This window comes from Anolis carolinensis, chromosome 5, assembly GCF_035594765.1.
Source record: "Anolis carolinensis isolate JA03-04 chromosome 5, rAnoCar3.1.pri, whole genome shotgun sequence".
Taxonomy (NCBI): domain Eukaryota; kingdom Metazoa; phylum Chordata; class Lepidosauria; order Squamata; family Dactyloidae; genus Anolis; species Anolis carolinensis.
The window spans coordinates 76,545,665-76,561,045 of record NC_085845.1 but is presented as its reverse complement, the minus strand read 5'-3'; the positions used below and the strand labels follow the sequence as shown (position 1 = coordinate 76,561,045).

General features: G+C 36.4%; 1 protein-coding gene and 1 long non-coding RNA gene across 11 annotated transcripts in view; one reads left to right on the top strand and one right to left on the bottom strand.

Moving 5' to 3' along the window:
• The window catches only part of fryl (FRY like transcription coactivator), a 174,911-nt gene that overhangs the window by 56,986 nt on the left and 102,544 nt on the right, over positions 1-15,381 (bottom strand). For all 10 annotated transcript variants that reach the window (XM_062981612.1, XM_062981611.1, XM_062981613.1 and 7 more), the window contains 13 exons: positions 14,950-15,135; positions 14,781-14,867; positions 13,904-14,172; positions 13,099-13,294; positions 11,985-12,109; positions 10,652-10,709; positions 10,315-10,406; positions 8,881-9,053; positions 6,973-7,133; positions 6,619-6,729; positions 3,755-3,909; positions 3,490-3,589; positions 973-1,141 (listed from right to left, as the gene is read on the bottom strand). In XM_062981612.1, the coding sequence (XP_062837682.1) occupies positions 973-1,141; positions 3,490-3,589; positions 3,755-3,909; positions 6,619-6,729; positions 6,973-7,133; positions 8,881-9,053; positions 10,315-10,406; positions 10,652-10,709; positions 11,985-12,109; positions 13,099-13,294; positions 13,904-14,172; positions 14,781-14,867; positions 14,950-15,135 (1,882 nt within the window). The remainder of the gene's footprint in view (positions 1-972; positions 1,142-3,489; positions 3,590-3,754; positions 3,910-6,618; positions 6,730-6,972; positions 7,134-8,880; positions 9,054-10,314; positions 10,407-10,651; positions 10,710-11,984; positions 12,110-13,098; positions 13,295-13,903; positions 14,173-14,780; positions 14,868-14,949; positions 15,136-15,381) is intronic.
• On the top strand, positions 10,321-12,291 carry LOC134299275 (uncharacterized). Its single transcript, XR_010006462.1, has 2 exons — positions 10,321-10,456; positions 11,960-12,291. It is a non-coding gene; the product is annotated as an uncharacterized LOC134299275 (long non-coding RNA).

Here is a 15,381-nt window from a genome sequence, read left to right as displayed (position 1 = left end):
GGCTTAGAAATGGGAGATGAGCACCAACCCCCAGCGTTGGACATGACTGGACTTAATGTCAGGGGAAGCCTTTACCTTTACCTAGTGTTATCAGTCAGCAAGGCCTCATCTCTACAGGCATTCAAGGGGATTCTAAAGACTCCTCTTGGTTTATTAGGACTCTGTTAGACTCACTTTATCTTTGTATATATAGCATCACTTAATTTTAACTGCCAATGATGCTTCTTTGTTTTTATCATTCTCTTCTCAAGCTTTGTGGTTTTAAAGTTCTATTTTATGCTGTGTTGGAAGATTTGCCATATGTTAAAAGATACTTATCAATCATATGAATTAATTAATAAAAATATTTAATACATTGTATCATGTACTATCATACTACCAATTAAATTTTTTCCAATTTAACTAAATTATGTAACCATTTTATCCTGAGTTAGTGAATACAATCTAATGCAAGGTTATAACAATTAAAGAGAAGGAACAACAGTTTATCAATTAAGAAGCAGTCAGAATTTCTCCCAAATGAGGGTGGTGATGATGGTAATAGCAGAGAGAAGTAAGAGCCCAGGGAAATATTTTAAAATGATACAAATATATTTAAGAGAACAATAGAATTGCATTGTCATACAATTAAAAATATACCTTGAAATAAAAACTTTGATGTGTTGACCCACTGAATGAAAATATTTTGTGTACGAGGCTAGCCAGGCAGACACATAAGCATGGAGACAAACATATATATCTTGCAAGCACTTTATTTCCCTGCAGTAGATTAAATGACATTTTTGTTCCTGCTTGAGCAGGCAAGTTCTTAATCATAAGATCAAAAGTGTATTTCACTGCTGTTAGGTACAATTAGGACCTTGTTCTATAATGAGTTGATATGGGCTAATGTAAATGGAAAGAAACCAAAGGCAGCTTGAAAGTACAGTGAAGAGCCTTCAGGTAGCTCAATGCCCTGGCATAATCGAATACCTGAAAATATTGCAAGAGTTAATTCAGGATAGGTCCTTGCTAATTCTTCAGAAAGTTGATAATAAGACACGGAATACAAATGTGGCAAAGGTGCAAGCTGGCTCAATATCCCATCAGTTCTCTGAACCTCCAGTTTGTGAGCATAACGAAACATCTTGGGCTCTAAAATCTAGATAATAAAATATAAAACAATTTTTATACAAGAAATGCCTTATACTATACATTTTAGAGTATTAATTGAAGTAATAACCCTACTAAACAACAGGTCCACAGAATGCTATGTGGGCTGGAGCACATTAAACACTACTTTGAGTCTCTTCAAGAGAAAAAAGTAGCATATAAATTAAAATAACAACAGTCACTTATTACTGAAATAGAAAAACACTTTGCAAATGTTGGTTGGAATCCAATTGTCTATTACAATCAGAACATACCAATTAAACCAATATATAACTGTTGAATTTCCAAGGTCAAAGAAAATTTGCCACATGAAGTCTCTAAACTAGAATAACAGTTAAGTGATGAATGCTGAAGTCCAGTAGTAACCACTATAGTAAACATATATGTATTATTTTTATTAGTACAGTAGAGTCTCACTTATCCAACACTCGCTTATCCAACGTTCTGGATTATCCAATGCATTTTTGTAGTCAATGTTTTCAATACATCGTGATATTTTGGTGCTAAATTCGTAAATACGGTAATTACTACATAACATTACTGCGCATTGAACTACTTTTTCTGTTAAATTCATTGTATAACATGATGTTTTGGTGCTCAATTTGTAAAATCATAACCTAATTTCATAGAATCATAGAATAGTAGAGTTGGAAGAGACCTCATGGGCCATCCAGTCCAACCCCCTGCCAAGAAGCAGGAAATCGCATTCATAGCACCCCCGACAGATGGCCATCCAGCCTCTGTTTAAAAGCCTCCAAAGAAGGAGCCTCCACCACAGTCCGGGGAAGAGAGTTCCACTGCCGAACAGCCCTCACTGTGAGGAAGTTCTTCCTAATGTTCAGGTGGAATCTCCTTTCCTGTAGTTTGAAGCCATTGTTCCGTGCCATAGTCTGCAGGGCAGCAGAAAACAAGCTTGCTCCCTCCTCCCTATGACTTCCCCTCACATATTTGTACATGGCTATCGTGTCTCCTCTCAGCCTTCTCTTCTGCAGGCTAAACATGCCCAGCTCTTTAAGCATATCCTCATAGGGCTTGTTCTCCAGAACTTTGTTCATTTTATTTGCCCTCCTCTGGACGCTTTCCAGCTTGTCAACATCTCCCTTCAACTGTGGTGCCCAGAATTGGACGCAGTATTCCATGTGTGGTCTGACCAAGGCAGAATAGAGGGGTAGCATGACTTCCCTGGATCTAGACGCTATTCCCCTATTGATGCAGGCCAGAATCCCGTTGGCTTTCTTAGCAGCCGCATCACATTGCTGGCTCATGTTTAACTTGTTGTCCACAAGGACTCCAAGATCTTTTTCACATGTACTGCTGTCTAGCCAGGTGTCCCCCATTCTGTATCTTTGCATTCCATTTTTTCTGACGAAGTGAAGTATCTTGCATTTGTCCCTGTTGAACTTCATTTTGTTAGTTTCGGCCCATCTCTCTAGTCTGTCAAGATCGTTTTGATGTTTAATAGGCTTTTCCTTATTCTCTCCTTATTATATTCGCTTATCCAATGTTCTGCCAACCCGTTTACGTTGGATAAGCGAGACTCTACTGTAGTAGTAGTACTAGTAGTAGTATCCTGCTTTTTCTCTCTAAATAAGAGGCTCAAAGCAGCTTACAATAAAGCCAGTACAATAAAATTTAAAACTTAAACATATATAAACATTAAAATATAATTAAATATTAACAGTATTAAAAACATAACCCTTTAAACCAATTAAAAACAGATTCATAGTTTATCTATAAACATGTAATTAATTCTTATTGTTACTAATTGTAAACTTTTTGATAATGCCTTTTGGCAATATATAATATACAAATATGAACCCATAGAACAATTAGCTTTTATCACATAGATTTTACAAGAATAAACAAAGATCTAATTAAACCAGTATATTATATTGGTTAGTAGATGACTTTCCTTCTTGCCCTTTAGAATTCCAAAGTCCCACTGATTCATTAATTCTACATTAGTTGGGATTTATAATCGGATTAAGGCCATTGTACTCTTATAGCCTTCTCTAGTTTAATTGCTTACAATATTACGTGACATGTAGATTTTAAATCTTGGATAGCACAAGATGAAAATGGGGAGGAAAATAAAATGGAGGATTCTGGGTTCTGGGAGACATATTAGGTCTGTGCCAGCCCTGAAACACTAAAGAGCCTGTCATCTGCTTTCAAGTGAGTGCATTAAAAAAAGTCTGTCACTATCCCACTGAGCAAGGTTCACATAATGTTTATGTGGAAATTTCACTGAAAAAAGAACATGTTAAGTATTACTATCCACCCAACAACTTTATAGATTTTACTCTGAGAAACATAACAAAAGCATTTCATACAGACCTGTAATAGTTGCATAGCAACTTCATAGATTGCCCTAGAAGAGTCAGCTGCTTTAAATAATATCAGATTAAGAAGGGTAACTGTATCACACTGGTAATCTCTGTAAAGAAAACATAAAAGAAATTCTAAGAGTTCAAATATGAACAAATGACTTTTTAGAAAGGGAAATTAAAATGAAGTTCTATGCATATCTACTCGGAAATACTCTAAGCCTCATCAACAGTTCCTATTCCCAAGTAAAAATGTACAGGACCTTTTCTGTTACCTGTTTTGGAATACACTGGCTATGGCTTTAAAACATCCAGCTGCTACCCGCTTAGAGCCTGTATAACAGCGATCTACCGCCCAATACATGAGGTTACTCTGGTCAGGATTGAGTTCCAACAGCAGCATAACTGCCTCACATCCAAGCTGATGAACCTAAATAAAATACAGTGTAAAATTTGGTACACATTTCCAATACGTTTTAAAATTAAACACACTTGCAAAGATTTACTTTCATTATTATAATAAACATAAAGAGAACAGATTTTTTCTTTACATAAAGCTATTTATTTTTAAGACAGATTACTAAAATCTTTATAATTATAAGTAAAATATTAACTAATAATAGCAAATTACAAATTACAGTGATTTTAGTTTTATATGTTAGCCTTCACAGTAATGTGTTTAAACCAGAGGGGATTAATGAAACTCCCTTAACCCCTCATTACTGGATATAGAACTGATGAGATATGCAATCCATTATTATCTGGAAAGTCAAGATTTCCCACCCTGTTTTAAATGAATTCATTAATTATGGCTTTCCCCCTTCACCTGAATGGAGTTATAGGGAGAATCGCTTTGCTGACCTCTATGAGATGAAGCCAGCCCCCAATATCATGATGTCACTGGTCCAAAAGGAAAAAGGGAAGGGGAAGTTAGGTCCATTTAGCCTGACGGGGCCACCCTTAGCAGACACTTGACCACACTCTGTGGCTGGTGTAGCGGGGAGATTTGACTTGGTGAGCACTTCCTGGCATAATTTTGATGAGGGATGGAATTTTGGAACAGCCCCTAGATACCTGACAATCTGTGAGCTGGGGAAAGGAGGACCCAAAGAATTACTTTCTAGTCAGCCTGACATCAATACCAGGGAAGAGTCTGGAGCAGAACATTAAGAAGACAGTTTGCAATCACTTAGAAAGCAATGCTGTGATCACTAAAAGTAAACATGGATTTCTTTAAAAAATTAATGCCAGACTAATTTTATCTCTTCTTTTCCGATGGAATAACAAGTTTGGTAGATGCAGTTAATAATGTGGATGTAGCATATCTTGATTTCAGAAAGACCTTTAACAAGGTCCCCCATGACCTTTTTGCAAGAAACTAGTCAAATGTGGGCTAGGCAATGCTACTGTTAAATGGATCTGTAATTGGTTAAACAACCAAACCCAAAGGGTGCTCACCAATGGTTCCACTTCATCCTGGAAAGAAGTGACTAGTGGAGTGCTGCAGGGTTCAGTCCTGGGAACCAGGACTGTTCAACATGGGTTGTTGTGTGTTTTCTGGGCATTAATAAAGTCATTTATTAATGACTTGGATGAAGGTTTAGAGGGCATGCTTATCAAGTTTGAAGGTAACACTTGAAGTCTTCATGGACAACAAGTTGAACATGAGCCAACAGTGTGATGCAGCAGCTAAAATAGCTAATGAGATTTTGGGCTGAATCAAAAGGATTATAGTGTATACAGCAAGGGAGGTCATGGTGCCTCTCTATTTGACTTTGGTCAGACTTCACCTGGAATACTGTGTCCAATTTTGGGCACCACAGTTTAACAAAGATATTGATAAGCTGGAAAGTGTCCAGAGAAGGGAGATTAAAATGAGCAAAGGTCTTGAGACCATGTCCTATGAGGAGTGGCCTAAAGAGCTGGGTATGTTTGGCCTGCAGAAGAGAAGGTTGAGAGGAGACATGATTGCCATGTATAAAAATGTGAAAGAATGTCATAAGGAAGAGGAAGCAGGGTTGTTTTCTGCTGCCTTGGAAACTAGGACTCGGGACAATGGGTTCAAATTACAGGAAAGGAGATTCCACTTGAACATTAGGGAGAACCAGGTGACTGTAAGAGCTGTTCAGCAGTGGAACTCTCTACCTTGGAGTGTGGTGGAAGCTCCTTCCTTGGAGGCTTTTAAACAGAGACCGGATAGCCATCTGTCAGGGGTACTTTGTGCTTTTCTTGCATGGAAGGGTTTGGGCTAGATCAGTGGTTTTCAACCTGTAGGGCCCAGCAGGGGACCGTAAGAACAAAAATCCACTCTGCAAACCTCCTTCCTCTTTATTTATTTATTTAATTTTTAAAATTTTATTTCCACTCCTTTCTGCAGAACTGACAATTGCATTGGATAGACCACATCAGCTCTAGATTAGTAAATGTGGTTTTCTGATGGTGACTACTGTATGGCATATGTTTGGTATCAGAAACTAGAATTGATATTGTCTATCCAATGCAATTTTCTGAATCAGCACCCCAAATAATCAAACTGAATCTAAAGTTGACCAAAAACTGATTCTTAACCCTTTTGGTACTAATGTTAGAGAGTGGTTCCTGGTCAAAAAAAGGTTGGGAACCACTGGACTAGATGATCCATGTGGTCTTTTCTAGCTCTATGATTCTATGAAAATTAACCGTCCTTGAGGTGGGTATCCAGGTCTTGAAGACTTACACCCTCTGGCCTGCCTTCCAGTTTGTGGCTGTCCTGAGAGAAACACTGAATTCCGGATTCCTCTTTGGGACTATGGTATTTTCACCAGGGAGATGTGGTCTGGGTTAGACCTACTGCTCCAGCCACTTTCATATCAGTTTTCTCCCTGCTTTAGTTTTGCTCCACACCAAGAAACAAATGAAATAGGTAATAATAAAATGGCCTTTATTTCATCTAATGTCTTTGTCTTATCTCTTTATTCCTGTATTAGGCAGCAGTATTTTACTAACCTCTTAACAAATGATGGTACATTCCCAACTATATGTATAATTATCTTTGTTAATTTCAGAAGGAGCTACATATTTTTAGTGTTCCTGTATTTAAAACATTGAATTAGTGGCTTTAGCCACATTTTTTATAGTTTATTGGCACTGTATACATTACCTTCTTATCCTGTGAATCCAAAATATTATCCAGCCATTTGTACAAATAGCCATCTGAAGACAGTCCTACATTATCTGCAACAGGGCCACAACAAAGTACAGCAGACATAGCCTTTAAAAGTGGAGAGAGAGAAAGATCAGACAAATGTAGTTGCTACTGTTTGATTTAAAAATTTCTGTGTAGATTATGAGTACTGTACAAGAGGGTATCAAAATCAATACTGGATTATTCCAATTTTGCAATCCAAAAGTCTATATTTGGCATAAAAACTGTTGCATTATAGTTTCAGGTTAGTCATGTAGATACTATAAGCTGACATTTCAAAAACATTCTGCAAAAGCGTGGTCACAATACCTTTAATGCACAGTACTGATGTCTATTTATTTGCATGTTTCTATCGCTGTATCTGTCTAGTGGAGTAAACATGATACTGAAAGGACCTGCCCAGTGACTGAACAACATAAAGAGGCTGTGGCGGAGGCTCTGCTGGGGGAAGACACTTCTTCTCTGGTGCACTACAAGAGAAGTACAGATTCATTATTTATACTAAGTTGATATATATAAGACAAGACAACAAAAAGCCAAGTTTGCATGTACAGGCAGTCCCCAAGTTATGAACAAGATAGATTCTGTTGTTTTGTTCTTAAGTTGAATTTGTATGTAAGTCGGAATAGGTACATTTTTTAAAGTATAACTCCAGCTCAGAATTTTTTTAGCTTTGGATAGCACAGGGGAGGGTTAACATCCCTGTGGTATTTGTTTTGCTGTCTTTCACCTCACTTTCTGTCCCTGTGATTATTGGATTTTGAAAAATTTGGCTTGTAGAAACAAGTATCGGTGATAGAGCTTCAGTGGAGACACCTTTTCCCCATGATAACTCTTTAAGGAGTGAAATTCCCTTCTGGTTTCTCTCACCTCTTGTTGTCTCACCCCGTTTCTTAACTACAAGTCATTTGTAAGTCAGATGTGTGTAAATCAGGGACTGTCTGTACAAACTTACAAATTACAAGATAAAACCTTCTTAATAGTGTTGACTCAAATACTGTAAATGAAAAGTATAAACGCTAGACAGTACTACAGATGCTTTGGCTGAAGAAATGTTACATTCCTTACTCAAGTGACGAATTGAGAAAATTTCAGCACTTAACTGAAGTTGCTTAATATTTCCTGACATTCTAAGAAAACATGGGGAAGTAAAAAAAAAAACCAAGACCAAGAATAGGAAACCTTCAAATTAATAATAGGAACATTTACAGTTTTTACCTTTACAGGTTAATAAACATACTGTAATGGCAATTGGAACTATGTCGTTACTAACATGAAATGCTAAATCTGTGGTAACATTCTGTAGCAATCCTTAGGCTTTTGTGCAACATCTCAGGTATGACTGGAAGGGGTATAGAAGCATTCATTTCTGTTTTAGCTGAACTGAAAGTTGTTACAATATTCAAATCTAGACAAACCATGACTGATGAAGTCTGCTTGTTTCAACAAATGAGAACTAAGATTAACCGGAATCTTCAGTCTGGATGTAATTCAAAACTGCAGGTAAACACTTTGGTTTCCTCAAATCTGAACTGAAGAAATGGAGTCAATCTTGTAGGAACTCAACTTTGTACTGCTCAACAATAGTTCTGCATTCAGTTATATCCAGCTATTAGCCACCCAACGTATGAAAATATTTTCTACTGCCCGAAATTCATCTGTGTGCTCAGGTTCAAAACCTAATTTTCTGAGTTTCTAGATTCAATTATACTTACACACATACATGTGTTGATTTTATTTCTCTCTCTATCTCTCTCTCTCTTTACTCCCAAAATAGACTACACGGTATTAGAACATCTAAGTAAATTACAAGTATTAAAACAAAAATTAAATCAAGGCATTGATTAAAACAACTTAAAGCATCACATTAACAAAAGTATTCAATTTTCAGCTCCTTAATTTCAAACTCTCTGTGATTTCATCTAAATATAAAACTGCGAAAATTAAGACACCCTCGTATCCAAAACAACTAGGTTGCCTCACAGGAGTTTTCCTAAACTACTGCAAAACAGATAGAACACTGAGCTGGAATAAATAGATGCATATACACTATGGATTCTGAAATACAGAAAACAGTCTATTCTAAGGTTTCAATATCAAGTATATTCTAACTTTTATTAGCAATTTCCAAATGATAGGTATATCTAAAAACACAATTTGCTCATATGCACATCTATCGTATTAAAAATGAAATAATACGAAACTTAATGTAAATACCTGGAACATTCTGAATGATATTTGCCACTAAGGCACTAAAATGGCATCGGATATCTTTCAGTGTATCAGAGTCTTTTTCATTTTCTGCTTCTAGGAGTTGCCGAGTTAGATCCACATACTCCAATAAAGTATTGTTGAGAGAATGTGTCTCGTTATCAAGGCCGCCACTTGCACTACAAAGAAGTAAAACATATAATTGGTAAAACATGGCCTTCTGGAATGAGCAGTATTCTCAAATTCGAAAGACGTTCAATGAGAACTAGACAGCTTATAGTCAGCATGATATACTGGTGTGAGTGTTGGATTAGAACCACTGAGCTCATATAGTCCTTGCTAAGCCATGGAAACCCACAAAATGACCTTTGGCAAGTTGAAAAGTAAGCTGAATATAACTGTCATAGTTATCCTGGTGTCATTCAGATGTTCCAAGGGAAATCCTGGCTTGTTACTCAGAAAACTGGAGAACTAGGAGGGCCTCTGCAGCCTGGATAGTCTCAGCAAAGGTTATAGCTGCCCTCTGTAACCCTCCCAGTGCTCCCAGATTGGTTGTGTCTTGCTGCCAGCTATTTTCCCTGCTCCATCCCCATTACATATACTCACATAATAATAATATAATCATACTAATAATTTATTTGTTTGTCCAGTCATATGACAATTTCAAAGTGCAACACAAATAAAAACAAGGCAAAAAGGATGGGAAGACAGTAGCTGACCTGTTTGCTGTCAAAATCTTATTTTCCTGATTTTTCTTTCAGGAAATGTGCTCTTTTCTTGATAGGTTTCAGGATAAAAAGGCTTACTTTGATTATAGTGAATCTTTCTCATCCTTGTAAAAGGATGTAAGGGCGATCTGGCTGCGACATCTGTCACCCCACATATACTCACATAGAAAATGGTAAAGCAAGTAGTTTTTCAAGTCTTGAGAAAACTTGATAAGAATACCAAATTGATGCTAATTTTCACAGTTTAGTATTTATTCTGCACAAAATTAACAGATAGCTATTTTGTAATATTTATGTGTGAAAATATTATTAAACCTGTTTTCTACACAAAACAACAATGTGCAAATTTTGTGCTGAATACGACTTGTGAATTGGCATTAAAAACTGTGTTTTGTAATCTTTCTTGTAGGAGGATGAAAGCTGCAAAATTATTCCTTTCTTCCTTCCTTAGAGAAAATAACTAGTGATAAATTATACCCCTAACATATATCTATGAGCAAAACCTGCTTCTGACATCACTGCAAGATCAGCAGACGTTACTATGGAATCCCATATGACTTCTGACACTTTCAGAACACAGTTTTATGTCAGTACAGAAAGACTCTCTCTAGAAAAGGAAGCTCCAAGAGTGGAGCCCTGTATCACAGCATTATCAGCACAGCGATTTATCTTGTCTCATCTGCACAAACCTGTTCAGAACTTTTTTACCTACCTGTGACTAATGACACCAGCATCTGCCAACAGTTCAAATATTCGTACAAGTTGAACACGTAAAATATCTCGACGCCTGCGTCGTTTCATATTCTATTGGAGAACAGAGAGCAGTACAGTGAAACTACATCCATACCTGCCAGGTAATATTTTTGTCATTAATCTACATTATTATTTTTAGCTACAAAATGTAAGGAATGCCATATATTGTGGGACTGCTAATTAACCATACTGATTGAGACTGAATCCACAACTCCATATTAAATTTTTCCATTCACAACTGAGTATTTAGATTAGGCGATGTACATTAGAATGCTCAAATAAAAAATGTTGATTACCTCTGGCCTTCTTTCAAGTGCTTCTTTAATTATAGGATGCAACTCTTCTATTAATTCCCTAGGTGAAAATTACTATTCATTAGAACAACAGTGTAAGATCAATATTTCTATCTGTACAAATCAGAAGCAACAACATTGGACAATGATTTAATTGGCACTGCTATTAAAACTATTTATTATAACACTATTTAGTAGATTTTTTAAAAAATAATTGTAGTTTTCTGAATACTTGATTTGAACCATATAATGGATCCTTGCAGGTAAGGAATTATATATAGGAAACAGGGATTTCAAAACAAAAGGATAAATATCAGGAGACTTTTAAAATTTGAAGAGTCCTGCTAATGTTGATCTGCACACATTTGTAAAGGTGAAATGAAAAAGGAGGATGCCTTAGTTACTAGTCTTTTCTTCAAGGGAAGAACCTGTCTTCAAGTGAATAAAGTTACAACAAATAACAAGACTTAGAAATGCAACTGTTTCAGTAAGTCTATGTCTGATACAAGTACAAAGTGAAGTGATACACTTTAGATACTCAGCCAATACGACAAAAAGGAATATGATTTTAATCCAAGAAATAATCTACCCTGGGGCATTTATGAAGGTGCATTTCAGTCTGGCCATGATAATAATTAAGCTTGTGCTGTTTAGGTCACATGATCATTGGCTTCTTGACTGTTAACAGAAGAAACCCTACAGCAAGAGAAAAAAACTCTTCTTCTTAAAATAATAACTTAGAGTATTAGATTCAACATTATTTGAATCAAGGATTCATGATCAACCCAAGCAAGCAAAGAATGGTACAGTGGTCCCTCACTACTTCGCGGTTCGCTTTTTGCGGATTCGCTGTTTCGCGGTTTTTTGATAAACTCTAAAATAATATTATAAATCATAAAAATTACAATTTACAGCCTAAGGAAGGGAGGAAGAAGAAGCTGAAGGGATAGAAAAGGAGCCCAAGCAGCAATGAGAGGAGGAGGAGGCGATTTATTGACACACGATTGGTTGATAAAGACTTAAAATAAGGTATAGCTACTAAAATAATGTATAAATATATAATGTCCCTACTTCGTGGATTTTCACTTATTGCGGGTGGTCCTGGAACCTGACCCCCGCAATAAGTGAGGGAACACTGTATTCCAAAATATCTAGTCATTCAACCATTTCTGCTTTCAGCAGCTAAAAAACCCAAGGGAGTAAAATTAATTTCAATTCCTGAATGTTCATGATTTTCCATTTTTAAATTGTATTGTTTATGTCACACCATACATAAAAATAACACTCGTGTTGTTTTTTCTTCTTGTTAAGTAAATGTGCAGAATATAATGATTACCTAAAAGCACCTGGACTGGTCCTGCCAAGGCCCAGCACAAGGGATTCTGTGATTTCCATGCTCTCAGAGCGCATCATTGGAACAATGTGCTTAAACAAGGACGAAGGGGACGGAACACCAATTATCTGAGAACAGAAAAACAGCATCAATACTCACAATTAAATGTGATCTCTGGATTTCTATATCATATTATGAAGGAAAACAAATGGTCAAGAAAAGGGAGTCAAGGATGCAAAAAAAGAGACCAAAAGCTCTTCAATTTTCATTTAAATGGAATTGTGGAAATTACACTCGCTCTTTCCCTCAAGTCATTTTGTGTGCCTCTCCTCTCCTCTCTCTATTTTTCTGAATGTCTGTTATTTCCTATTTCATCCAGACATAAAATGCAACCACAGTAAAATTCTTAAGTAATGCAAGGTGAGTAACTGAATACAATCTTTTAACTGTAAAGGTCAGCCTATTTAATCTGCAAGTGAGCATGCTTTTAATTTCTGGTAAAAACAAAAATATTTATAGGCTAACATTTCTATAAAATATTATCATCTTCTATCAACAAAAATGTAAAAAAAATCAGATTTCAAAGACATATAAATTGTATGTATCTGGAATGTGGTTTGTAGTAGCTTGATAACACTATGTAACAACATTTGAAAAAACCCATTCCTGGTTTGAAAGTGTTATTTCCTGTTTAATTGTGTGCCACTTGCTTTGAAAGTAGTTGTTATACTCAAGAAACTTAGTTTTTGTGGTTGCCACAAACAATGTTGAACTGGTTGAGACACTATGAGATATTTGTTGAAAAATGAAAGAAAAATGTGCTGCAAGATGTCCTGCAAAAACAATGTTTTTGCAGTTTAATACACTTTTACCGTGTTTTATGATATAATCAATTAGAAAATGATATTTATAACCAAGGAACAAAAAATTGTGTTACATACTGCAAGAGTACATTTTATGATTTAAAAAGCCTCCAGAAAAGACTGTATATCAACTCTATGCTATTCAACTTTGCTTCTATGCATATGAGAAGACGAGATTGAGAGAAAACAAATACCTATGGCATTTCTGAAAAATCAAACATTTCCAGCTGTGTAGGAACAACGAATGAACATACTTTTGAATCAATGCTGTAACCACTGTCAGGGGTAGACGCCAGCGTCTCAGGAGGGGAACATCTGACAGAACCTGCAGATGTAGAAGAGGATGCAGAAGTTGCTGCACTGCAACAAAGAATCAAGTAGTTTCTCCAGAGCCCAATATAAGAGTCGCTGCTTATAGCAGTATTTACTTTCTTGGCATTGATAGGGCTGCTGTTAAAAGAAGATAAAGGAAATGTTTGTTTGTTTTCAAAATTGTATTTTATAATGTATTGAATGCCCCTGATTAATATAACCTCATGACTCAGGACAATATTAACAATCGAGAGCAATGCATAATCTGCATATGTAGACACCAGAAAAGTCTGTCATAAGATTAGCCTTTCTAGAAAATCTTCTGGAGTAACAATAAACCTTTAGCATCACTGTGTCCTTAAAAGTTATGAACACCCTAATAATGTATGGGGGAGAGAGTCTGCAATAAGAGGCACTACATGGAGTAGACAGTCCTGCCATACAGCTGTACTCTTTATCCATGGGCCATATGAAAATCCCTAATTTTGGCCCCTAAACTTACCCTCGGCTTGCACATGAGATGGACATATAAATGAGTATATCTGGTAGCAATGCTAAATACATTTTACTCCCATAATTCTATTTACATTTAAGGATTAGTTTTGTCTTTATTCTGTTCCACAACCAAAGTCAAATTACAGCAATAACAATGAAGATAAGACAAAATGAACTCTTAAGTCAAATCAAACTGAATCAAAATGAATCAAACTGGTTATTCTTAAGTAGTCATTTAAGAAAGCAACTTACTTTATGTCAACCTGTGGAGATAACAGCTGGAGTCTGGTATAAGAAAACATCCAAGCATAGCTCACAGCTGTAGGGCAATGTTTTGGAAGATATTCCTGTTTCATAAAACTGGAAAGACTAATAATCCAAGGGTCCTGGCCCTGAGTTACATGTGCAAATATCCATATGTGGGATGGACTGATGACATCAAACTGGTGGCTAATAGGGGATGAGCTCCAATCAGCTAGCGTTTGCAAATCTATTGAACTGGGACAATACAACAACACAGTCTGTGTACAGAAACAAAAATAAATCAGTTTAATATAGAAAAATTATGACACAGGAAACTACTAGCCAAAGAAAAGAAAACTCTTGAATAAACAGGGTCCTTTGCTAGTAGGTGAGTTTCAACTAGAGATTTTTTTTTTTAGGGAGGCAGCTATTATTTTGCTCCCTACCCTAATAAACAACAAGTCATCCCCATTTATGTTGACAGTAGCTGCTACCCTAAAATAATTCACGAGAACAACATGTCAGCTCAATACTTTTCCTCAGGTCCAAAATAAACTAGGGCTTGTCCAAATTAGATTGAAGTGAAGCACATGCCTGATTGAAGTATCTCTCCCCCCCCCCCCCCGTAACAAATCTTTCCAAAATTTTCCTGTAATAGGTTCACCTCAAGCTAGCCATAGGTCAAAAAGAAAAACCAAAGGCACACATCAGCAAAAGCAGCAACCACTGATCATAAATGCTGAGATTCAGAAAGATGTGCACAGCATTCAACTCAATATAATTGCATATACAAAACACATTATAGGTTCTAAACAAGAAATCGTCTTTTTTCAACATCTATTATTGTTTTCAAATATACACAGAAAATGTTTCTTTAACATCTTACCTGATCAGCACCAGTGAGATGTATGAAACTTTCAAGAACTGATGAACTCAATCTGTCCATTACATCTATTGCCAACTCATCATCACCCTAAAATTGCAAATGTATTATGCATAAGAAAGTCAGGGAACATTAAAAGAAGACTATTAATTATGTGTAGCCATTGGCTTACCTTGGAAATGTCTAAGGCTATGAACAAGGCCCTTATTTCTTTAAGACAACTGACAGCCAATCTTCTAGTAGCAGGTCTTGTGCTACAAAGAATGACCAGGGCAAAGCCTTCCACCACATGGAATACACTTGAATAAGGGTTTTTTTCCAGTGGAAGGGTGGGAGCAGTGCCATTGCCTACACCACGCTAAAAGGGGGAGGAAACAGGAGTTATTACAATAAATTAGGATCTATTATCTGCAGGAATTTATAGCTGCTAGGAATTGAACAAACAACATATGTGCTCAGCCTTCCCTAAATAATCAACAGAAGGAGTAAATAATCAACAGAAGGAGTGGTAATGCCAGTCAGCAATTTCACTAATTAACTAGGGGTGGGAATTGTGCAGCTCATGAGGCTCATGCATAAATCTGAATTTATGCAATAGGGTGGT